The following is a 27,584-nucleotide window of genomic DNA, read 5'->3' as shown; positions in this document are numbered from 1 at the left end:
TGGCCTGTTGTTCAGATGGGCGGGACTGGGGGCCGGACGTGGGTGGGTCTGTCTCTGTCGGAGTGGTGCGGTTGCGACCTCTGCTGGCTGATTGGAGGCGCCTACGCAGAGAGGGGTGTGTCCCTCCGTGCACAACGCTGGGCGGCGCAGCGCCCGTCGACGTGCGGGTGATGAGATGCATGCGGCTTGCCGCTCACGTGACGGAGGGGGCGTGGGTCAGCTTCGATCAGAGCAAGGATCGGCATAGACGGAGAGGAAGCACGATGCAGTCGAGCAATTTCATGCGCTAAAAAGAGGGAGAAAATCTGACACCTGGTCGGCCGGGCGCCGTCTAGCAGGCGCGATTGGCCTTCAGTCCGCTGGGTGGGAAAAACCAGACTAAAAGTTGGGGTCATCAATGCCGTGGCGCAGGGCGCCTGTACAGAAAGTGGAGGAGCACAGAGATGGGCGCAAAGCCGGGCCAATCCACCGAAGTATGGGTGAACAAGAAGGGATTGGTGAACTGCGCACACGTCCGAGGGAGTGAGTGTCGGGCGAATATACACCCTCGAAAAAGGGGAGTCATAAAAGCTCCTGTAGATAAAACGTTTGGTGTCCCAATACTTTTGTCCAGATGATGTATATCCAGTATAAGAACCAGACGAATTCTGTACAATCACATCTTTTATTGATTATTGATTTTAAACCATTCGTCCATGAGATTGTGTTTATTAGAAGATGAGAATGTGATGAGGAGAAACTTCCACCAAACGTCTGCAGCTGGACGCTCCCTCGAAGGTCACAAGAATACTAATGACCGGTCCAGTTTAATCACAGCGACTAAATCACCCATAACGATCAACCCTCGATCTAAACCTGATTCTGTTTGATCTGAGGCTCTAGTCCAGGTTCATACTGCGTTATTAAGGACTAAATCTGTGATCAGTGATAGAACATCTGACGTACGAGAGCCCAGCGTCCACCGATTCTGCCTTCAGGTCCTGTCTGTGATACACTATGTGGACAGAAGTATTGGGACGCCCCGTCTGATTGTGTGTTTGTTTATTAGGATTTTAACGTCATGTTTCACACTTCGGTTACATTCATGACAGGAACGGTAGTTACTCATTCATTCAGTCATGGACAATTTAGTGTCTCCAATTCACTGTCTTTGGACTGTGGGAGGAAACCCACACGGACACGGGGAGAACATGCAAACTCCACACAGAAAGGACCCGGACCGCCCCACCTGGGGATCGAACCCGGGACCTTCTTGCTGTGAGACGACAGTGCCGCCCACCGTCTAATTACTGAATGTACTGAGTGTTTCAGCCTCAACGGTCATGTAATAAATCAACTAAATAAGGAAAATGACCTGCTTCTGCATTGTAGCAACAGTTTAGGGAAGGCCCTTTCCTGTTCTGGCACTCAACAGCTCTGGAATGAACCGGAACATCAACTGATCGATCAACGCCCAGCCGTACACTTACGAATGGGGACAAATTCTTATAGGCATACTTCAGAAGAGTTTAAGAGGCAGTTGTATCCTAGCGGTTAAGGTACTGGACTAGTAATCAGAAGGTTACTGGTTCAAGCCCCACCACTGCCAGGTTGCCACTGTTGGGTCCTTAAGCAAGGCCCTTAATCGTAAATATACTGTCACAGTACTGTAAGTCGCTTTGGATAAAAGAATAATGCTGTAAATGTAAAAGATCACACAGAGGTCAGTCTATTTTAATACCATTTGTATTTGAAATGGGACGTCCAGATACTTTTGACCATACAGTGTATTTTCAAATCCCAGGCGGTCAGTCAACACTCAGAATTGGTCAAGTCTAAAGGTAGTCTGACGGTCAGGTGTCCGAATACTTTCGCCCCGATGCTCAGGGAGCCGCTGTGTACCTGTGTAATGGTCACATGATGCCTGTCGATATGGACGTCACACACCAGTACAGGTTTCATTTGATTATCACAGTTCTTTACACGTTCTGGTCTGTGTGGGGAAAGCAGCGAACGAGCAGCGTCCCATCATTTAAGAAAGACACACACTAACGTAGCAGAGATTTTGAACCTGCCAGGACCTGAAGGCAGTGTTAGTGCTTTACATCGATTATCTATACAACACCACACCCCGAAAACCAGAGCCCATCCCCAGTTCCTCCCTCCTGTCCCCCCTAACCCTGCTGTGGTGGTGCTGGCTGTCTCTGTGTGTGTGTGTGTGTGTGTGTGTGTGTGTGTGTGTGTGTGTGTGTGTGTGTGTGTGTGTGTGTGTGTGTAAAGGGAAAATAAAGGGACTGTAGAAAGAAACTGAACCCTGACCCACTAATCTCGCCTGCCTCGCCACACCCACCCCTGTACACCCGTACGAACGCGGCTACGGTTGGCCCTGAGGGCCGCCGAACTTGGAGCCGAGTTTGTTGATGAGCGCCATGATTTTGGGGTTGCTCTGGTACTTGGAGATGTTGGCCGGGTTCTGCGCCACGTCCTGGAAGGCTGCCATCACCTCGGGGTCCTACACACACACACACACACACACACACACACACACACACACACACACACACGCGCACACACACGCGCACACACACGCGCACACACACACACACACACACACACGCCTTAGTGATTAACACACACCGAGCACTTTATTTATCATCGTATGAGCTACACGTACAATACAGATGAGATTTTGGGGTATACAATTACTGACTGTTACCAATCGGTCATCCTCCTGTACCTCATTTCCAGTCAAAACCCCCCCCCCCCCCCCCCCCCCCCCCACTGAGCACTTTATTAGAAACACCTATCCGGTACATACTTTCATTAATCATCGTATGAGCTACACGTACCATACAGATGAGATTTTGGGGTATACAATTACTGACTGTTACCAATCGGTCATCCTCCTGTACGTCATTTATCAGTCAAACAACCCCCCCCCCCCCCACTGAGCACTTTATTAGGAACACCTATCCGGTACATATTTTCATTGATCATTGTATGAGCTACACGTACAATACAGATAAGATTTTGGGGTATACAATTACTGACTGTTACCAATCGGTCATCCTCCCGTACCTCATTTATCAGTCAAACCCCCCCCCCACTGAGCACTTTATTAGGAACACCTATCCGGTACATATTTTCATTGATCATTGTATGAGCTACACGTACAATACAGATAAGATTTTGGGGTATACAATTACTGACTGTTACCAATCGGTCATCCTCCCGTACCTCATTTATCAGTCAAACCCCCCCCCCACTGAGCACTTTATTAGGAACACCTATCCGGTACATATTTTCATTAATCATCGAATGAGCTACATGTACAATACAGATGAGATTTTGGGGTATACAATTACTGACTGTTACCAATCGGTCATCCTCCCGTACCTCATTTATCAGTCAAACCCCCCCCCCCCCACTGAGCACTTTATTAGGAACACCTATCCGGTACATATTTTCATTGATCATCGTATGAGCTACACGTACAATACAGATAAGATTTTGGGGTATACAATTACTGACTGTTACCAATCGGTCATCCTCCCGTACCTCATTTATCAGTCAAACCCCCCCCCCCCACTGAGCACTTTATTAGGAACACCTATCCGGTACATATTTTCATTAATCATCGTATGAGCTACACGTACAATACAGATGACATTTTGGGGTATACAATTACTGACTGTTACCAATCGGTCATCCTCCTGTAGCTCATTTATCAGTCAAACACTCCCCCCCCCACTGAGCACTTTATTAGGAACACCTATCCGGTACATATTTTCATTGATCACAGTATGAGCTACACGTACAATACAGATGAGATTTTGGGGTATACAATTACTGACTGTTACCAATCGGTCATCCTCCTGTAGCTCATTTATCAGTCAAACACTCCCCCCCCCCCCCCCACTGAGCACTTTATTAGGAACACCTATCCGGTACATATTTTCATTGATCACAGTATGAGCTACACGCACAATACAGATGAGATTTTGGGGTATACAATTACTGATTGTTACCAATGTGTCATCCTCCAGTCAAAAGCCCCCCCCACCCATTCACAGAGCAGATATTATAGGGTGGATCATTCTCAGCACTGCAATAACACCTAACATGATAACAGTGGTATAGTGTAGCAGGTGCAGCAGTGTTGTTGGGATTTTTAAACCTTGTGAATGAATGATGCAGACAGGCGTACCTAATAAAGTGCTCGGTGTGTGTGTGTGTGTGTGTGTGTGTGTGTGTGTGTGTTCGGCTCCGTACCTTCATGGCCATGAGCACCTCCGGGTCATTAAAGAGCTCCTGCAGGCCGGGCATGCCGAACGGAGCGCCGCCTGGGAAACCAGCGCCACCTGGAGGATTCACACAGCGCCCATACAAGTTACTAACCAGTTATATAAAGGAAACTACAAGCTTCAGACTTTGCAGCAACAGTTTAGGGAAGGACCTTTCCTGTTCTAGCATGACTGCTCTATAAAGACATGAAGGAAAGCTGCACAGAGACCCTGACCTCATCCACACTGAACAACTCTGTGCCTCAGTGCCCACCCATACACATGCTTCCGTCTTTTGACCGAATGGGCACAAATTCCCACAGACACACAAGGTTACAGAGAGGTCACTCTGTTTTAATACGACAAGCTCACGGTCAGGCGTCCGAATACTTTTGGCCATATAGTGTAATGCTTTCGACTTTCCTTCTTATAGCACGACTGCTTCTGGAACTGAATGTGGGCGGAGTCACAGCCTTTCTCCCCTTTGGCTCGGCCAATTGCCCGATTGCGTCATGCATCCTCTCCACCAATGGCGATCCACGCTCTGATTGAGGAGAACGAAGCTAACCCACGCCCCCTCCGACACGTGGGCAGCAGCCGTATGCATCTTATCACATACACTTTGGCGAGTGCAGTGCAGCTCAGCGTTGTGTACGGAGAGACACACCCTGAGAGCACTCTTTTCTCATCTCTGTGCAGGCGCCATCAATCAGCCAGCAGAGGTCGTAATTGCACCGGTCATGAGAGAGAGAGACCCCATCCGGCTTAGTCCCGCCCATATCTGAACAACAGGCCAATCGTCGTTCGTGTGGCCGCTCAGCCTCAGCCGGCAGGCAGAGCTGAGTCTCGATACGATGTCCAACACCTTCCTTTTTTGACGCCAGCCAGCGGTGGATCCCCTCACTCAGAGTTACACCAGAGCTGCGTCCGGAATCGCATACTTACAGAGTACGTACTAGATTGGAGGAAGTATGCACTACTCGGCCGGTAAAGAAGTACATACTCTCAGTACAGAAGTGTGCAGTATGCACACAACACCGCTATGTACTACGTCCGCCATCTTACCAACGTCAAGTGATGACGTGATGACGTAATATCACCATGGTTACAGACTCATTACGAACCCCACTCGCCAATATTTTGGATATTTATCGTGTTGTCTTTCAAATTTTTATTTTATTGATCTTACTTACACTTGTGAACAGAGGACTCTCCGTTTTCCGCCATCTTTCTTGTTTCTTATTCCGTTTCGAACGCCTACGCAGCTCCAGTTGCATTATGGGATACATTCGCGGACCGCAAGTGTGCACCGCTTGCATACTCAAACGTGGCTGCACAATAAGTAGGTCATCCGGGTACTTCTCGCGTACCTCTTTGTGTACACCGTGTATTCGGACGTACTAAGGTTGGTAGCACCGCCGAGATCTGAACTTGATCTCATTAGGCGGCTGCGCTACCCAAGAGACCCAGACGTGACTGTTTTAGGAACACCGTGACCTGTCTGTGCTTCTATAATTAGTACCTGGGAATCCTGGGAAACCTCCTTGTGCTCCTCCTGCCTGCTGCCGACTTTCCTGTTCCTACACACACACACACACACACAGAGCATGAGATAATAACACACCCCACACTAGAACACACTAGGGATGCAGAATAACTCGACACTTTATTTTTATTTACCCTTTTCATTACTGATAACAGAGGATCAGAGGATCAAGTACTGACTGTTATTATTTCTACCATCACAGTCACAGATAGTGATTTGCTGTCTGGCTGCGATACGAACTCGAGAGCTGTATGAGATGCTGCACTCTGTGAGACCCCCCCCCCCCCCCCCCTGGTAGGTGAAAAGAAGCGCTTGGTAACTGCACTCAACAACCACGCCCCTTTCCAATCTGAAGTTTTCCCCCTTTATCCCCCCCCAAATTTAGTCATATGCAATTCCTGCAAACCCTGGATCTGATCAAGAGTGCGAGAGCCGGTTCACCTCACCTCCGCTTCGACACGTGTCCAATATGCAACCGCTTCTTTTCACCTGCCAGCATTCGGTTCCCACGCTCACCTCCATGTGACCCCACACACACTCGCACAGGGGCCTGGACCGGTCACATATAGCAGGAACAGTGGGAAGAGACGCCGTCCGGCCAGCCCTTCATCAAACACGAGCAATCGGGTTCGTGTGGACGCGCGGTCTGGTCGGTGGCTCTGCTGGGCGCGACACCCCGCAGTTGTTTGCTAGCACGCTATGCCCCACTACATATTATAACTCCAAATGAAGGAACACTACAGGAACGAGGAGTGTTTCACAGGGTGCATGTAGTCGTTCGGGATGAAACGTCTGGGTTTACTATTCAAAACTCGCTATTCAAAAGGGCTGCGCTATTCAAATCTCGTACTATTTTTTTTTGTGTTTGGCGAATAACTGATTGAGCACACTGGTATACAATTACTGACTGTATACCAATCTCAGTCATTCACCTGTGGCTCATTTATCAGTCAAACACTCCCCCCACTGAGCACTTTATTAGGAACACCTATCCGGTACATATTTTCATTAATCATCGTATGAGCTACACGTACAATACAGATGAGATTTGGGGGTATACAATTACTGACTGTTACCAATCGGACATCCTCCCGTACCTCATTTATCAGTCAAACCCCCCCCCCCCCCCCCCCCCCCACTGAGCACTTTATTAGGAACACCTATCCGGTACATATTTTCATTAATCATCGTATGAGCTACACGTACAATACAGATGAGATTTTGGGGGTATACAATTACTGACTGTTACCAATCGGTCATCCTCCTGTACGTCATTTATCAGTCAAACACTCCCCCCACTGAGCACTTTATTAGGAACACCTATCCGGTACATATTTTCATTAATCATCGAATGAGCTACACGTACAATACAGATGAGATTTTGGGGTATACAATTACTGACTGTTACCAATCGGACATCCTCCCGTACCTCATTTATCAGTCAAACACTCCCCCCACTGAGCACTTTATTAGGAACACCTATCCGGTACATATTTTCATTAATCATCGTATGAGCTACACGTACAATACAGATGAGATTTTGGGGTATACAATTACTGACTGTTACCAATCTGTAATCCTCCTGTACGTCATTTATCAGTCAAACACTCCCCCCACTGAGCACTTTATTAGGAACACCTATCCGGTACATATTTTCATTAATCATTGTATGAGCTACACGTACAGTACAGATGAGATTTTGGGGTATACAATTACTGACTGTTACCAATCTGTAATCCTCCTGTAGCTCATTTATCAGTCAAACACTCCCCCCACTGAGCACTTTATTAGGAACACCTACCCGGTACATATTTTCATTAATCATCGTATGAGCTACACGTACAATAAAGATGAGATTTTGGGGTATACAATTACTGACTGTTACCAATCGGTCATCCTCCCGTACCTCATTTATCAGTCAAACCCCCCCCCCACTGAGCACTTTATTAGGAACACCTATCCGGTACATATTTTCATTAATCATTGTATGAGCTACACGTACAATACAGATGAGATTTTGGGGTATACAATTACTGACTGTTACCAATCTGTCATCCTCCTGTAGCTCATTTATCAGTCAAACACCTCCCCCCCACTGAGCACTTTATTAGGAACACCTATCCGGTACATATTTTCATTATTCATCGAATGAGCTACACATACAGTACAGATGAGATTTTGGGGGTATACAATTACTGACTGTTACCAATCTGTAATCCTCCTGTACGTCATTTATCAGTCAAACACCCCCCCCCCCCCCCCCCCCCCCCCCACTGAGCACTTTATTAGGAACACCTACCCGGTACATATTTTCATTAATCATTGTATGAGCTACACGTACAATACAGATGAGATTTTGTGGTATACAATTACTGACTGTTACCAATCGGTCATCCTCCTGTAGCTCATTTATTAGTCAAACACTCCCCCCACTGAGCACTTTATTAGGAACCCGGTACATATTTTCATTAATCATGGTATGAGCTACACATAGAGAGGAGAGGCGCTGCTTCAGCTGGTGATCTGAAGGGCTGCGTTTCAAATCTCATACTTTTTTTTTTTTTACAGTGTTTGGCGAATAACTAATTTGTCTAGTGGACATTGTGGTTTTTGGGACACAGCAGTTCTGCTTTGCTGCTTTTATTGAAATATTACTTGCACTCTGATGCTTGCTCTCATTGGCTGATACGTGACTGCTCACTGAGGATTTTACACAAGCTAAAAAAAAAAACACCAGAGCTTCAACGACTGAGCAGTCTGGCTCCTGTCGAGGCGTCTTCCTGATAATATTTAGGGAGTTTTTCCCGGCCCCTGTCGACCCCCCGGTGCTTTAGCAGACGTTTTTATCCTAAACGACTTACAGTACTGCGACAGTACACAGTCTAAACAATTAAGGTTTAAGGACCTTGCTTAATCTGACAGTGGTGGGAACCAGTGACCTTTCAATTCCTAGTCTAGTACTTTAACCACTGGTGTACAAGGTTCTCGAGGTTCTCTCACCCTCTGTGCTCTCTCGTGTTCCTCTCTGGCCTTCTTTACTCGCTCCTGTCTCTCTTTGATCTCTTGCTCCTCACGCTTGCGCTCGTACTTACGCCGGTGCTCGATGATCTTGTTGGCCTGAGAAACACACACACACACACACACACACACACACACACACACACGGGTGAGCACAGTCCACATCCGTGTGCACTTCATGTCATAGCATTTACGCAACAGGTCTTTGTCTGTGACTACATCTACTGCATTAAACAGATGCTTTATCCAAAGCAACCTGCAATTGAGGAGTTAAGGGCCTCGCTCAAGGGCCCAACAGTGGCCTTAAGTGCAAAATGTCTACAGCCAAGCAAGCTTTACACCTGTCAGCCATAACATTAGAACCACCTCCTTGTTTCTACACTCACTGTCTATTTTATCAGCTCCACTTACCATATAGAAGCACTTTGTAGTTCTACAATTACTGACTGTAGTCCATCTGTTTCTCTACATGCTTTGTTACCCCCCTTTCATGCTGTTCTTCAATTGTCAGGACCACCACAGAGCAGGTATTATTTAGGTGGTGGATCATTCTCAGCACTGCAGTGACACTGACATGGTGGTGGTGTGTTAGTGTGTGTTGTGCTGGTATGTGTGGATCAGACACAGCAGCGCTGCTGGAGTTTTTAAATACCGTGTCCACTCACTGTCCACTCTATTAGACACTCCTACCTAGTCGGTCCACCTTGTAGATGTAAAGTCAGAGACGATCGCTCATCTATTGCTGCTGTTTGAGTCGGTCATCTTCTAGACCTTCATCAGCGGTCACATGACGCTGCCCACGGGGCGCTGTCGGCTGGATATTTTTGGTTGGTGGACTATTCTCAGTCCAGCAGCGCTGCTGTGTCTGATCCACTCATACCAGCACAACACACACTAACACACCACCACCATGTCAGTGTCACTGCAGTGCTGAGAATGATCCACCACCTAAATAATACCTGCTCTGTGGTGGTCCTGTGGGGGTCCTGACCACTGAAGAACAGCATGAAAGGGGGCTAACAAAGCATGTAGAGAAACAGATGGACTACAGTCAGTAATTGTAGAACTACAAAGTGCTTCTATATGGTAAGTGGAGCTGATAAAATGGACAGTGAGTGTAGAAACAAGGAGGTGGTTTTAATGTTATGGTTGATCAGTGTAAAGCTTGCTTGGCTGTAGACATTTCCCCCCCCCTCCCCGGTGTAGCACTGTGTTTTGATTCCCAGGAGTTTGCATGTTCTGCCTGTGTGGGTTTCCTCCGGGTGCTCCAGTTTCCTCCCACAGTCCAAAGACATGCAGTCAGGTCTAGGTGTGTGTGTATTTGTGTGTACTGTAATGATACTGAAACGCTTTGAAGAGACTGTAGGCTGCTGTGTGTGTGTGTGTGTGTGTGTGTGTGTATGGGGGGGTGTACATACTTTGGGCTGAACCTCTTTAAGCATGGCACTGGCGTCGTCATCGTAGTCCAGTTTGCAGGCTGTGGCCAGATCTTTAGCTGCCTCCTCCCAGTGACCGAGCAACCTGAGAGAAACAAACACACCTGACGGCATGAGACGTTGATACCGCACATCCTTTCAACCAACCAGGCGCTAATCTGGACCTGTTCTGTACTGGTCCACTAAATAAGACCACTGTGATATCTGGTGTGGAACTGGGAACTCAACATGATGCAGCTTTAATACCTGCCATGATTTCACTGGTTTAGAGGCTAAACCAGTACGTAAACTGGTCTCGGGTTCCAGCACTGTGACTGGGATGTTTAGCATTATAATTCCCAGCACCTTTCTGATCCGGGTTTGAATCGCAGTAGTGCTAGCGACCGACCGGGCGTCCACGCAGACACGACTGGCTTTGTCTAAAGAAGAGAGGACGGCTGAAGCCCTGCGATGGATTGGCACCCACAGCGACCCTGACCAGGATAAATCGAAATGAAACGGGGAATAAAAAAAATGATGCAGCAGCTTGGACAGCAGTCGCTTAGTGGTCAAGGTACTGGACTAGTGATCGGAAGGTCGCTGGTTCAAGCCCTACCTCCCTCTGCCAGGTTGTCACTGTCGGGCCCTAGAGCGAGGCCCTTAAACCTCGATTGCTCAGACTGTATACTGCCATGCTTTGCATAAAGGCATGTGCTAAAAAGCAAAAATGTAAATAGCTAATGATCAGAAGGTCGCTGGTTCAAGCCTCTTCTCTGCCAAGCTGCCACCGTTGGGCCCTTGAGCGAGGCCCTTAAACCTCAATTGCTCAGACTGTATACTGCCATGCTTCAGATAAGAGCATCTGCTAAATGCCATAAATGTAAATGACTAATGATCAGAAGGTCGCTGGTTCAAGCCCCACCTCTGCCAAGCTGCCACCGTTGGGCCCCTGAGCAAGGCCCTTAATTCCTTTAGTTTTATTCAGTAACAATTGTAAGTCGCTTGGATAAAAGCAGCCAATAAATGATGCAAAAGTCAAACGTGAAAGTCCATATTTTTAAGTATATAATTCAAATAGACAGAGAGTGCCATCCGGTGCCATCCCACAGTTTTTACCCACGATGCCCTTCCTGACCCAACCCTCCTTATGGTATCCGGGCTTAGGGGCGAAAGTCCTAGACAAGTGCACCCCAATGGTCAGACTGTTCAGCCACCACCCTCCCTCCCTCAGACACAGCCAGTCATGTCTGCAAAGATAGAACAGCTGAGGTTCAAACCTGGATCTCCGAGGTCTCGACCCACCTGTGTGCTTTTCCTCTCCACTTATACGGCTGAGCCGAGTCGGGGTTTATATCGATGGCTCTGACGCAGTCTCGGATCGCAGCGTTGGGCTTCTGCATCTTTATATACACACTGTTCCACACACACACACACACACACACACACACACACACACACACACTTAGTCAAAACAGCAACCTCTCATCACTGCTGAATTAGCATAATAACAGATGAGCTTGTTGGCGACTCACCTTGCTCTCTTGGCGTACAGGATGGCCGAGCGTGGGTTCAGTTTGATGGCCTCGGTGAACAAATCCAGAGCTTTCTGCAGCTCACCTGTTCACACACACACACACACACACACACACACACACACACACATATATATATTAATTTAAATAGAAAATATTAAAGGGGTGTGGTTGTGGTGACGAATTCGGTTTGTGCCCTGGAGGTGTTGGAAGGGGGTGTGAGTACTCCGATAGACCGCTGAAAGCTTAGCCAATCAGAATCATCCTTGTTTGCATACGTAGCTCCTAAGCCAGGTGGACGCTGTGCCGAGAACCCACAGTCGAATCCGCCAAGTCATACAGAGGAATCCAGCACTAAGGTCCTAAACATAACATAACATTAAAACCACCTTCTTGTTTCTACACTCACTGTCCATTTTATCAGCTCCACTTACCATATAGAAGCACTTTGTAGTTCTACAATTACTGACTGTAGTCCATCTGTTTCTCTGCATGCTTTGTTAGCCCCCTTTCATGCTGTTCTTCAATGGTCAGGACCCCCACAGGACCACCACAGAGCAGGTATTATTTAGGTGGTGGATCAATCTCAGCACTGCAGTGACTCTGACATGGTGGTGGTGTGTTAGTGTGTGTTGTGCTGGTATGAGTGGATCAGACACAGTAGCGCTGCTGGAAGTTTTAAACACCTCACTGTCACTGCTGGACTGAGAATAGTCCACCAACCAAATATATCCAGCCAACAGCGCCCCGTGGGCAGCGTCCTGTGACCACTGATGAAGGTGTAGAAGATGACCGACTCAAACAGCAGCAATAGATGAGCGATCGTCTCTGACTTCACATCTACAAGGTGGACCAACTAGGTAGGAGTGTCTAATAGAGTGGACAGTGAGTGGACACGGTATTTAAAAACTCCAGCAGTGCTGCTGTGTCTGATCCACTCATACCAGCACAACACACACTAACACACCACCACCATGTCAGTGTCACTGCAGTGCTGAGAATGATCCACCACCTAAATAATACCTGCTCTGTGGGGGTCCTGTGGGGGTCCTGACCATTGAAGAACAGCATGAAAGCAGGCTAAAAAAGCATGCAGAGAAACATATGGACTACAGTCAGTAATTGTAGAACTACAAAGAGCTTCTATATGGTAAGTGGAGCTGATAAAATGTGTGGAAACAAGGAGGTGGTGTTAATGTTATGGCTGATCGGTGTATATTAGTTCACCCCCATCCCATCTGCTACTGTCAAATTTTAAAACCCAGTGTGGCCCTTGAGCAAAAAAGTTTGCCCATCCTTGACCTAAACGCGCCCTTTCTCGCTAAACCACTTCTTTTGTCTTTCAAAGCCATAACTAAGCACCCTAACATGCAAAAATGAAGCATAAAGGCGAGAACAAAGCGAGACTCATGACAAAACAAAACCTCTCACTCATGTAAACAGAGAGACGTGCGGCGTCTAGAGGACGATTACTGAAATACTGGTCTTCACACACTTCAGACGTTCGGTTTTCCAGATTTTGTCCGGTAATGCCAAGTTCACACTACACGACTTTCCAAGTGGTCGGGTCGCTGTACGGTTCCCACTACACGACTGGATCTCTTGTAATCGGGAGTCTTTCAAGTCGGTGTGGCTTTCACACTACACGACTGATCGGTGATAGGGGGTTTTACACTACACGATCTATCACCAACTGGAATCGCAGGCGAGCTTCTCTGGTCTCCCAAACTACATTTTGTCACAAAAACGCAAGAGGTGACGAGAGGTTTAATGACACCACGTCCAAAAATGAACGTCAACAAGTAGTGAGTGATCAAAGTTTGTGCTCTAATGTGCAGCATAAAATCAAGGAGAAAAAATAAAAGAATCTGAGTGAATTTTGCTTGGATTGTTCTATAGTGAGTTGGAGGTTAATAAATATTATTTGCAATGCAGCGTGGGTGTTATGTTTAGTAGAGAACGATAAGGTCAGAAATACTGTATAACTTGTGTGTGCTGATGTATTCTGATATAAACTATATTACGCCCCTGTACCACCTCTTACACTCCTCCCCTGCGTTTCCCCTCACACCGTATCTTGCGTTCTCATTTGCTGTTCGACAAAGCACTTATTGCCAGTCGGGCAACTCAGATCCAGACATTTGACAAGCTAGATATCTCTCTTCGGTCGCCGAGCGTCTTGGATCGAGTTGTTGAGGAGTTCACACATAGCGATTGAGAGCCGAGTTTCGATCACCGAGCGAACGCCGAGTTGCTCCCGAGCCGGCAAATCTAGCGCCGACCAGTCGCCGAGCGAAAATCTCATGCATAAAAATAGTGTGGTGAGACTGATGATGGGTCAAACAGAGGAGTTTTGAAATGCTGACTGTAAGCCAGTGCCCAAACCACCAGAACTCAGGTTGAATAATTCTTATTCTGTACAACAGGAAGGTTTAGCGTGAGAGCGCCACGATAGAGGAACAGAAAGGTTCCAAAAAGCGTTCCTCACCCTCTCCCAGAGCATCGATAGCCTGCATCTTCTTCTCGCTGGCCTGCTCCATCATCTCTTCAGTCACCTAAAAAATCAGCAGAGTTTATTTTACCGTCCACACCCGACTCGGGTCACCACGATGCCCTGCCTGTGCCGGTCGTTACCTCCAGGTTCTCGTAGTCGCCCATCTCCTGGACGTCGTCTGTGTCCGGCTCGATCACTCCGTCCATCTCGAACTCTGCACAGATGAGACACAGAGTCACATCCGCCGGTCAGAACGTTATGCTACAAATCAGAGAGAAATTAGCATCGTGGAAACGCCGCCGCACCTAGGTCACTCTCCTCGCTCTCGGAGGGCCGAGCCGGCTCTGGCTGAGGGGGCGGGGTCGTTTTGTGGGCTGGTCCTTCATCACACGGACAGCTTCCCTGTACAGAACAACAGACATGTTAATCCGGGTGTGTTTTAATCTCAGCCAATCACAGAAGTAGCTTCTGATTACAAGTCCAGTACTAGTCCAGAGCTGAGAAACCTGGAACTCTGAAGAGCCGTCGACCTCCAGCTCTGGATTTAAAGAAAGCCTGGTGTAAAGCACAGCAGCTCTGGAATCTTGAGCAGTGGAAACTCCAGAGTAATACAAAAAGACTCTACTAACCAAAAGGAGTCTGGATTCGGCAGACATCAGGGACTTAACCTGGAAACAGTTTGGGGAATGCCTGTTCCTGCACGTGGGTGGCTCGGCAGTATCTCAAACTTACGAGTTCCAACCTCAGATCTGCTACCGACAAGCTGGGTGCCCAAACAGACAGTGATGGGCTCGTCCATTAGATAGGGAATGTCGGAGGGGCTTCTTCATGACTGATAACATTTCAAATTGTGAACCCTCCTCGTGCAGGTGAAAAGTAGCGGTCAGAACTGCACGAGTGTCCGAGGGGGCGTGTGTTAGTCACGGCTCTCCTTAATCAGAGTGGAGGTCAGCATCGGTAGAGAAAGCGAAATTTGATCGGGTAATTGGATTGAAGGGTGGCACGATGGCTCACAGCAAGAAGGTCTTGGGTTCGATCCCCATGCGGGGTGATCCGGGTCCTTTCTGTGCTGAACATTGTTCTCCCCGTGTCTGCGTGGGTTTCCTCAGGGAGCTCCGGTTTCCTCCCACAGTCCAAAGACATGCAGTCAGGTTAATTGGAGACACTGAATTGCCCTATAGGTGAATGGGTGTGTGTATATGTGTGCCCTGCGATGGGCTGGCGCCCCGTCCAGGGTGTTACTGTGTGCCTTGCGTCCATTGAAAAGCTGGGATAGGCTCCAGCAGCCCAAATGCCCCCCGTGCGACCCTGATTGGATAAGCGGTTAAGGTAGTGAGTGAGTGAGTGATCGGATTGATTAAAAAGAATATGGTTTGGTGAGACTGGTGATGGGTCACACGGAGCCCTGACCGCATACCAATCTAGCTGCTTTGAACTGGAATGCTGACTGTGAGCCAGCGCCCAGTTTTACTTGTGTGCAGTGGAAGCTTAGTGGTTGTGGTACAGGATAGGTGATCAGAGGGTAAAGCTTGTACTGTAGACGGTCACAACTGTAATGCTGAATGCTGTCATTGTACTTATAACTTGTGGCTAAAGAGAAGCAAATCCCCACAGTCATGTTCCAACATCTAGTGGAAAGAATGAGGCTTGGTATTTGCATTTACATTTACGGCATTTAGCAGACGATTTTATCCAAAGCGACTTACAGTTATGACTGAACACGTTTTTTTTTTTTTTTTTAATTGAGGGTTAAGGGCCTTGCTCAGGGGCCCAACAGTGGCAACTTGGTGGTGGCGGGGCTTGAACCGGCAACCTTCTGATTACTAGTCCAGTACCTTAACCACTGAGCTATCACTGATATTGCATACTGAAGTGTACGTGTGAGCTGTTCACAAACTTCTGGTTGCACAGAAACGTGTGTGTGTGTGTGTGTGTGTGTGTGTGTGTTTACCTTGCAGGAGGAGCCGGTGTTTTTGGGTGGAGGTGGGATAGTTGCACCTAGTCTGAAAGTGAAACACACACACACACACACACACACACACACACAGGTCTAATATCAAGCAGGATGAAATGACAGTAATTGAAACTTCTCTGTGCATGAAAATATATTCATTTATTCATTCACTGTCTGTTTCACCACCACTTTAACCTGGTCAGGGTCATGGTGGGTCATGGAGGGTCACACATTTTTGCCATTGGAAATCGGGCTTAGACCCGGGTCTCCAAATATGGGCATAACGAGGACTACAGAATAATGCACGACTTCAGTGGTCTATTGCTCCAGGTCTGTGTGACCATGTACAGTGACCACATTAACCTCACCAGGATTAAAACGGTCTCCAATTTGAGCCACAGTAGATCTTCTGTTGGTCTGTACCAGACACCACAGCATGATTTGAGTGTGTGGTCATGAGTTCTTACCCCTGCAGCCAGGAGCGGAAGAAGCCCATCTCAGGTAGGTGCAGCACGGCCGGGTTCTCCTTACACAAGCTTACGAAGCCCTTCAGCTCGGTCAGTTTCTGTGGGTCCATCTCCAACACTGGAATAGGAACGTCTTTAATGATCATATACACACACATGTACTGTACAATGAAATGCTTTTTTCACATATACAGAGCTTGTTTGGAATCTGGGGTCAGAACGCAGGGTCAGTCATTGTACGGCGCACCTGGAACAGACAGGGTTAGGGGCCTTGCTCAAGAGCCCAACAGTGGATGCATAGCAGTGCCTAGGCCAATAGTACTCCAGTAAATGATGTGAATATGTAGTTTATAAGCAGTACATGATGTGAATATGTAGTTCATAATCAGTGCATGATGTAAATATGTAGTTTATAATCAGTACATGATGTGAATATGTAGTTTATAATCAGTGCATGATGTGAATATGTAGTTTATAATCAGTGCATGATGTGAATATGTAGTTTATAATCAGTACATGATGTGAATATGTAGTTTATAATCAGTACATGATGTGAATATGTAGTTTATAATCAGTACATGATGTGTATATGTAGTTTATAATCAGTACATGATGTGAATATGTAGTTTATAATCAGTACATGATGTGAATATGTAGTTTATAATCAGTGCATGATGTGAATATGTAGTTTATAATCAGTACATGATGTGAATATGTAGTTTATAATCAGTGCATGATGTGAATATGTAGTTTATAATTAGTACATGATGTGAATATGTAGTTTATAATCAGTACATGATGTGAATATGTAGTTTATAATCAGTACATGATGTGAATATGTAGTTTATAATCAGTACATGATGTGAATATGTAGTTTATAATCAGTACATGATGTGAATATGTAGTTTATAATCAGTACATGATGTGAATATGTAGTTTATAATCAGTACATGATGTGAATATGTAGTTTATAATCAGTGCATGATGTGAATATGTAGTTTATAATCAGTACATGATGTGAATATGTAGTTTATAATCAGTACATGATGTGAATATGTAGTTTATAATCAGTACATGATGTGAATATGTAGTTTATAATCAGTACATGATGTGAATATGTAGTTTATAATCAGTACATGATGTGAATATGTAGTTTATAATCAGTACATGATGTGAATATGTAGTTTATAATCAGTACATGATGTGAATATGTAGTTTATAATCAGTACATGATGTGAATATGTAGTTTATAATCAGTACATGATGTGAATATGTAGTTTATAATCAGTACATGATGTGAATATGTAGTTTATAATCAGTACATGATGTGAATATGTAGTTTATAATCAGTACATGATGTGAATATGTAGTTTATAATCAGTACATGATGTGAATATGTAGTTTATAATCAGTACATGATGTGAATATGTAGTTTATAATCAGTACATGATGTGAATATGTAGTTTATAATCAGTACATGATGTGAATATGTAGTTTATAATCAGTACATGATGTGAATATGTAGTTTATAATCAGTACATGATGTGAATATGTAGTTTATAATCAGTACATGATGTGAATATGTAGTTTATAATCAGTACATGATGTGTATATGTAGTTTATAATCAGTACATGATGTGAATATGTAGTTTATAATCAGTGCATGATGTGAATATGTAGTTTATAATCAGTGCATGATGTGAATATGTAGTTTATAATCAGTACATGATGTGAATATGTAGTTTATAATCAGTACATGATGTGTATATGTAGTTTATAATCAGTACATGATGTGAATATGTAGTTTATAATCAGTACATGATGTGAATATGTAGTTTATAATCAGTGCATGATGTGAATATGTAGTTTATAATCAGTACATGATGTGAATATGTAGTTTATAATCAGTACATGATGTGTATATGTAGTTTATAATCAGTACATGATGTGAATATGTAGTTTATAATCAGTGCATGATGTGAATATGTAGTTTATAATCAGTGCATGATGTGAATATGTAGTTTATAATCAGTGCATGATGTGAATATGTAGTTTATAATCAGTACATGATGTGAATATGTAGTTTATAATCAGTACATGATGTGAATATGTAGTTTATAATCAGTACATGATGTGAATATGTAGTTTATAATCAGTACATGATGTGAATATGTAGTTTATAATCAGTACATGATGTGAATATGTAGTTTATAATCAGTACATGATGTGAATATGTAGTTTATAATCAGTACATGATGTGAATATGTAGTTTATAATCAGTACATGATGTGAATATGTAGTTTATAAGCAGTACATGATGTGAATATGTAGTTTATAATCAGTACATGATGTGAATATGTAGTTTATAATCAGTACATGATGTGAATATGTAGTTTATAATCGGTGCATGATGTGAATATGTAGTTTATAATCAGTACATGATGTGAATATGTAGTTTATAATCAGTACATGATATGAATATGTAGTTTATAATCAGTACATGATGTGAATATGTAGTTTATAATCAGTACATGATGTGAATATGTAGTTTATAATCAGTACATGATGTGAATATGTAGTTTATAATCAGTGCATGATGTGAATATGTAGTTTATAATCAGTACATGATGTGAATATGTAGTTTATAATCAGTGCATGATGTGAATATGTAGTTTATAATCAGTGCATGATGTGAATATGTAGTTTATAATCAGTACATGATGTGAATATGTAGTTTATAATCAGTACATGATGTGAACATGTAGTTTATAATCAGTACATGATGTGAATATGTAGTTTATAATCAGTACATGATGTGAATATGTAGTTTATAATCAGTACATGATGTGAATATGTAGTTTATAATCAGTACATGATGTGAATATGTAGTTTATAATCAGTACATGATGTGAATATGTAGTTTATAATCAGTACATGATGTGAATATGTAGTTTATAATCAGTGCATGATGTGAATATGTAGTTTATAATCAGTACATGATGTGAATATGTAGTTTATAATCAGTACATGATGTGAATATGTAGTTTATAATCAGTGCATGATGTGAATATGTAGTTTATAATCAGTACATGATGTGAATATGTAGTTTATAATCAGTACATGATGTGAATATGTAGTTTATAATCAGTACATGACGTGAATATGTAGTTTATAATCAGTACATGATGTGAATATGTAGTTTATAATCAGTACATGATGTGAATATGTAGTTTATAATCAGTACATGATGTGAATATGTAGTTTATAATCAGTACATGATGTGAATATGTAGTTTATAATCAGTACATGATGTGAATATGTAGTTTATAATCAGTACATGATGTGAATATGTAGTTTATAATCAGTACATGATGTGAATATGTAGTTTATAATCAGTACATGATGTGAATATGTAGTTTATAATCAGTACATGATGTGAATATGTAGTTTATAATCAGTACATGATGTGAATATGTAGTTTATAATCAGTACATGATGTGAATATGTAGTTTATAATCAGTGCATGATGTGAATATGTAGTTTATAATCAGTACATGATGTGAATATGTAGTTTATAATCAGTGCATGATGTGAATATGTAGTTTATAATCAGTACATGATGTGAATATGTAGTTTATAATCAGTACATGATGTGAATATGTAGTTTATAATCAGTGCATGATGTGAATATGTAGTTTATAAGCAGTACATGATGTGAATATGTAGTTTATAATCAGTACATGATGTGAATATGTAGTTTATAATCAGTGCATGATGTGAATATGTAGTTTATAATCAGTACATGATGTGAATATGTAGTTTATAATCAGTGCATGATGTGAATATGTAGTTTATAATCAGTACATGATGTGAATATGTAGTTTATAATCAGTACATGATGTTAATATGTAGTTTATAATCAGTACATGATGTGAATATGTAGTTTATAATCAGTGCATGATGTGAATATGTAGTTTATAATCAGTACATGATGTGAATATGTAGTTTATAATCAGTACATGATGTGAATATGTAGTTTATAATCAGTGCATGATGTGAATATGTAGTTTATAATCAGTACATGATGTGAATATGTAGTTTATAATCAGTACATGATGTGAATATGTAGTTTATAATCAGTAATAATATAAATATGTAGTTTATAATCAGTACATGATGTGAATATGTAGTTTATAATCAGTGCATGATGTGAATATGTAGTTTATAATCAGTACATGATGTGAATATGTAGTTTATAATCAGTGCATGATGTGAATATGTAGTTTATAATCAGTACATGATGTGAATATGTAGTTTATAATCAGTACATGATGTGAATATGTAGTTTATAATCAGTAATAATATAAATATGTAGTTTATAATCAGTACATGATGTGAATATGTAGTTTATAATCAGTACATGATGTGAATATGTAGTTTATAATCAGTAATAATATAAATATGTAGTTTATAATCAGTACATGATGTGAATATGTAGTTTATAATCAGTACATGATGTGAATATGTAGTTTATAATCAGTGCATGATGTGAATATGTAGTTTATAATCAGTACATGATGTGAATATGTAGTTTATAATCAGTACATGATGTGAATATGTAGTTTATAATCAGTACATGATGTGAATATGTAGTTTATAATCAGTAATAATATAAATATGTAGTTTATAATCAGTAAATGATGTGAATATGTAGTTTATAATCAGTACATGATGTGAATATGTAGTTTATAATCAGTACATGACGTGAATATGTAGTTTATAATCAGTACATGACGTGAATATGTAGTTTATAATCAGTACATGATGTGAATATGTAGTTTATAATCAGTACATGATGTGAATATGTAGTTTATAATCAGTGCATGATGTGAATATGTAGTTTATAATCAGTACATGATGTGAATATGTAGTTTATAATCAGTGCATGATGTGAATATGTAGTTTATAATCAGTACATGATGTGAATATGTAGTTTATAATCAGTACATGATGTGAATATGTAGTTTATAATCAGTGCATGATGTGAATATGTAGTTTATAATCAGTACATGATGTGAATATGTAGTTTATAATCAGTGCATGATGTGAATATGTAGTTTATAATCAGTACATGATGTGAATATGTAGTTTATAATCAGTACATGATGTTAATATGTAGTTTATAATCAGTACATGATGTGAATATGTAGTTTATAATCAGTGCATGATGTGAATATGTAGTTTATAATCAGTACATGATGTGAATATGTAGTTTATAATCAGTACATGATGTGAATATGTAGTTTATAATCGGTGCATGATGTGAATATGTAGTTTATAATCAGTACATGATGTGTATATGTAGTTTATAATCAGTACATGATGTGAATATGTAGTTTATAATCAGTGCATGATGTGTATATGTAGTTTATAATCAGTACATGATGTGAATATGTAGTTTATAATCAGTGCATGATGTGAATATGTAGTTTATAATCAGTACATGATGTGAATATGTAGTTTATAATCAGTACATGATGTGTATATGTAGTTTATAATCAGTACATGATGTGAATATGTAGTTTATAATCAGTACATGATGTGAATATGTAGTTTATAATCAGTACATGATGTGAATATGTAGTTTATAATCAGTACATGTGAATATGTAGTTTATAATCAGTACATGATGTTAATATGTAGTTTATAATCAGTACATGATGTGAATATGTAGTTTATAATCAGTGCATGATGTGAATATGTAGTTTATAATCAGTACATGATGTGAATATGTAGTTTATAATCAGTACATGATGTGAATATGTAGTTTATAATCAGTACATGATGTGAATATGTAGTTTATAATCAGTGCATGATGTGAATATGTAGTTTATAATCAGTACATGATGTGAATATGTAGTTTATAATCAGTACATGATGTGAATATGTAGTTTATAATCAGTGCATGATGTGAATATGTAGTTTATAATCAGTACATGATGTGTATATGTAGTTTATAATCAGTACATGATGTGAATATGTAGTTTATAATCAGTGCATGATGTGAATATGTAGTTTATAATCAGTGCATGATGTGAATATGTAGTTTATAATCAGTGCATGATGTGAATATGTAGTTTATAATCAGTACATGATGTGAATATGTAGTTTATAATCAGTGCATGATGTGAATATGTAGTTTATAATCAGTACATGATGTGTATATGTAGTTTATAATCAGTACATGATGTGAATATGTAGTTTATAATCAGTGCATGATGTGAATATGTAGTTTATAATCAGTACATGATGTGAATATGTAGTTTATAATCAGTGCATGATGTGAATATGTAGTTTATAATCAGTACATGATGTTAATATGTAGTTTATAATCAGTACATGATGTGAATATGTAGTTTATAATCAGTACATGATGTTAATATGTAGTTTATAATCAGTACATGATGTTAATATGTAGTTTATAATCAGTACATGATGTGAATATGTAGTTTATAATCAGTGCATGATGTGAATATGTAGTTTATAATCAGTACATGATGTGAATATGTAGTTTATAATCAGTACATGATGTGAATATGTAGTTTATAATCAGTACATGATGTGAATATGTAGTTTATAATCAGTACATGATGTGAATATGTAGTTTATAATCAGTACATGATGTGAATATGTAGTTTATAATCAGTACATGATGTGAATATGTAGTTTATAATCAGTACATGATGTGAATATGTAGTTTATAATCAGTGCATGATGTGAATATGTAGTTTATAATCAGTACATGATGTGAATATGTAGTTTATAATCAGTACATGATGTGAATATGTAGTTTATAATCAGTACATGATGTGAATATGTAGTTTATAATCAGTACATGATGTGAATATGTAGTTTATAATCAGTACATGATGTGAATATGTAGTTTATAATCAGTGCATGATGTGAATATGTAGTTTATAATCAGTACATGATGTGAATATGTAGTTTATAATCAGTGCATGATGTGAATATGTAGTTTATAATCAGTGCATGATGTGAATATGTAGTTTATAATCAGTGCATGATGTGAATATGTAGTTTATAATCAGTAATAATATAAATATAGTTTATAATCAGTACATGATGTGAATATGTAGTTTATAATCAGTACATGATGTGAATATGTAGTTTATAAGCAGTACATGATGTGAATATGTAGTTTATAATCAGTACATGATGTGAATATGTAGTTTATAATCAGTGCATGATGTGAATATGTAGTTTATAATCAGTACATGATGTGAATATGTAGTTTATAATCAGTGCATGATGTGAATATGTAGTTTATAATCAGTACATGATGTGAATATGTAGTATATAATCAGTACATGATGTGAATATGTAGTTTATAATCAGTGCATGATGTGAATATGTAGTTTATAATCAGTGCATGATGTGAATATGTAGTTTATAATCAGTACATGATGTGAATATGTAGTTTATAATCAGTACATGATGTGAATATGTAGTTTATAATCAGTACATGATGTGAATATGTAGTTTATAATCAGTGCATGATGTGAATATGTAGTTTATAATCAGTACATGATGTGAATATGTAGTTTATAATCAGTGCATGATGTGAATATGTAGTTTATAATCAGTACATGATGTGAATATGTAGTTTATAATCAGTACATGATGTGAATATGTAGTTTATAATCAGTGCATGATGTGAATATGTAGTTTATAATCAGTACATGATGTGAATATGTAGTTTATAATCGGTGCATGATGTGAATATGTAGTTTATAATCAGTACATGATGTGAATATGTAGTTTATAATCAGTACATGATGTGAATATGTAGTTTATAATCAGTACATGATGTGAATATGTAGTTTATAATCAGTACATGATGTGAATATGTAGTTTTATAATCAGTGCATGATGTGAATATGTAGTTTATAATCAGTACATGATGTGAATATGTAGTTTATAATCAGTACATGATGTGAATATGTAGTTTATAATCAGTACATGATGTGAATATGTAGTTTATAATCAGTACATGATGTGAATATGTAGTTTATAATCAGTGCATGATGTGAATATGTAGTTTATAATCAGTACATGATGTGAATATGTAGTTTATAATCAGTACATGATGTGAATATGTAGTTTATAATCAGTGCATGATGTGAATATGTAGTTTATAATCAGTACATGATGTGAATATGTAGTTTATAATCAGTACATGATGTGAATATGTAGTTTATAATCAGTACATGATGTGAATATGTAGTTTATAATCAGTGCATGATGTGAATATGTAGTTTATAATCAGTACATGATGTGAATATGTAGTTTATAATCAGTGCATGATGTGAATATGTAGTTTATAATCAGTGCATGATGTGAATATGTAGTTTATAAACAGTAATAATATAAATATAGTTTATAATCAGTACATGATGTGAATATGTAGTTTATAAACAGTAATAATATATATATAGTTTATAATCGGTGCATGATGTGAATATGTAGTTTATAAACAGTAATAATATATATATAGTTTATAATCAGTACATGATGTGAATATGTAGTTTATAAACAGTAATAATATAAATATAGTTTATAATCGGTGCATGATGTGAATATGTAGTTTATAAACAGTAATAATATATATATAGTTTATAATCGGTGCATGATGTGAATATGTAGTTTATAATCAGTAATAATATAAATATAGTTTATAATCGGTGCATGATGTGAATATGTAGTTTATAAACAGTAATAATATATATATAGTTTATAATCGGTGCATGATGTGAATATGTAGTTTATAATCAGTAATAATATAAATATAGTTTATAATCGGTGCATGATGTGAATATGTAGTTTATAAACAGTAATAATATATATATAGTTTATAATCGGTGCATGATGTGAATATGTAGTTTATAAACAGTAATAATATAAATATAGTTTATAATCGGTGCATGATGTGAATATGTAGTTTATAAACAGTAATAATATATATATAGTTTATAATCGGTGCATGATGTGAATATGTAGTTTATAATCAGTAATAATATAAATATAGTTTATAATCAGTACATGATGTGAATATGTAGTTTATAAACAGTAATAATATAAATATAGTTTATAATCGGTGCATGATGTGAATATGTAGTTTATAAACAGTAATAATATAAATATAGTTTATAATCGGTGCATGATGTGAATATGTAGTTTATAAACAGTAATAATATATATATAGTTTATAATCGGTGCATGATGTGAATATGTAGTTTATAATCAGTAATAATATAAATATAGTTTATAATCAGTACATGATGTGAATATGTAGTTTATAAACAGTAATAATATAAATATAGTTTATAATCGGTGCATGATGTGAATATGTAGTTTATAAACAGTAATAATATAAATATAGTTTATAATCGGTGCATGATGTGAATATGTAGTTTATAAACAGTAATAATATAAATATAGTTTATAATCGGTGCATGATGTGAATATGTAGTTTATAATCAGTACATGATGTGAATATGTAGTTTATAATCAGTACATGATGTGAATATGTAGTTTATAATCAGTACATGATGTGAATATGTAGTTTATAATCAGTACATGATGTGAATATGTAGTTTATAATCAGTACATGATGTGTATATGTAGTTTATAATCAGTACATGATGTGAATATGTAGTTTATAATCAGTACATGATGTGAATATGTAGTTTATAATCAGTACATGATGTGAATATGTAGTTTATAATCAGTACATGATGTGAATATGTAGTTTATAATCAGTACATGATGTGAATATGTAGTTTATAATCAGTACATGATGTGAATATGTAGTTTATAATCAGTACATGATGTGAATATGTAGTTTATAATCAGTGCATGATGTGAATATGTAGTTTATAATCAGTACATGATGTGAATATGTAGTTTATAATCAGTACATGATGTGAATATGTAGTTTATAATCAGTGCATGATGTGAATATGTAGTTTATAATCAGTACATGATGTGAATATGTAGTTTATAATCAGTACATGATGTGAATATGTAGTTTATAATCAGTACATGATATGAATATGTAGTTTATAATCAGTACATGATGTGAATATGTAGTTTATAATCAGTACATGATGTGAATATGTAGTTTATAATCAGTACATGATGTGAATATGTAGTTTATAATCAGTACATGATGTGAATATGTAGTTTATAATCAGTACATGATGTGAATATGTAGTTTATAATCAGTACATGATGTGAATATGTAGTTTATAAACAGTAATAATATAAATATAGTTTATAATCAGTAATAATATATATATAGTTTATAATCGGTGCATGATGTGAATATGTAGTTTATAAACAGTAATAATATAAATATAGTTTATAATCAGTACATGATGTGAATATGTAGTTTATAAACAGTAATAATATAAATATAGTTTATAATCGGTGCATGATGTGAATATGTAGTTTATAAACAGTAATAATATAAATATATAGTTTATAATCGGTGCACTGTGCTGATAGTGCGCGCGCTCACGCTCGTGTCGAGCAGAAGCTTCTGGAATCGACCGTTAAACCGCTCAGTGTTTATCAGCGTAAATAAGCGTTGTATGAACGTTAAAGTGCTCGGTTTAGTATCGCGGTGTTACCTGGATTAACGGTGAATCGTTACGCTTCTGTTTCTCTTCGCTTCCGAGTTTCAGTTCGCCAGAAAAATCCAAACTCAGTCCAACCGACGTCGTGGTGGATCAGAGAGGTGAGTGGTGCGCATGCGCGGATTCACCTCTAGAACACGGGTCCTTCCTTAAGAGTAATAAAGATAAACAGTCGCTT

The 27,584-nt window shown here is 39.5% G+C and overlaps 2 protein-coding genes across 3 annotated transcripts in view; one reads left to right on the top strand and one right to left on the bottom strand.

The window, feature by feature from the left end:
* Window positions 1-645: 645 nt before the first annotated feature.
* Window positions 646-27,491, bottom strand: st13 (ST13 Hsp70 interacting protein). Its single transcript, XM_063017024.1, has 13 exons — window positions 27,401-27,491; window positions 16,689-16,806; window positions 16,219-16,270; window positions 14,573-14,669; window positions 14,408-14,481; window positions 14,262-14,328; window positions 11,774-11,858; window positions 11,544-11,654; window positions 10,245-10,347; window positions 8,809-8,925; window positions 5,785-5,842; window positions 4,252-4,340; window positions 646-2,491 (listed from the first exon to the last, which is right to left on the bottom strand). The coding sequence occupies exons 2-13, from the start codon at window positions 16,796-16,798 to the stop codon at window positions 2,354-2,356; spliced, it is 1,101 nt and encodes a 366-aa protein (XP_062873094.1). The 5' UTR covers window positions 16,799-16,806; window positions 27,401-27,491; the 3' UTR covers window positions 646-2,353.
* Window positions 27,416-27,584, top strand: part of xpnpep3 (X-prolyl aminopeptidase 3, mitochondrial) — a 35,638-nt gene continuing 35,469 nt past the window's right edge. Inside the window, exon 1 of one of the 2 annotated variants that reach the window (XM_063016993.1) lies at window positions 27,416-27,507. The gene's annotated coding sequence lies outside the window, so the exon portion shown is untranslated. The remainder of the gene's footprint in view (window positions 27,508-27,584) is intronic. The other variant, XM_063017002.1, reaches the window with a different exon arrangement.

Source organism: Trichomycterus rosablanca, chromosome 2 (genome assembly GCF_030014385.1).
Source record: "Trichomycterus rosablanca isolate fTriRos1 chromosome 2, fTriRos1.hap1, whole genome shotgun sequence".
Lineage (NCBI taxonomy): Eukaryota > Metazoa > Chordata > Actinopteri > Siluriformes > Trichomycteridae > Trichomycterus > Trichomycterus rosablanca.
The sequence above is the reverse complement of the archived record's forward strand: the minus strand, read 5'-3'. Positions and strand labels throughout refer to the sequence as shown.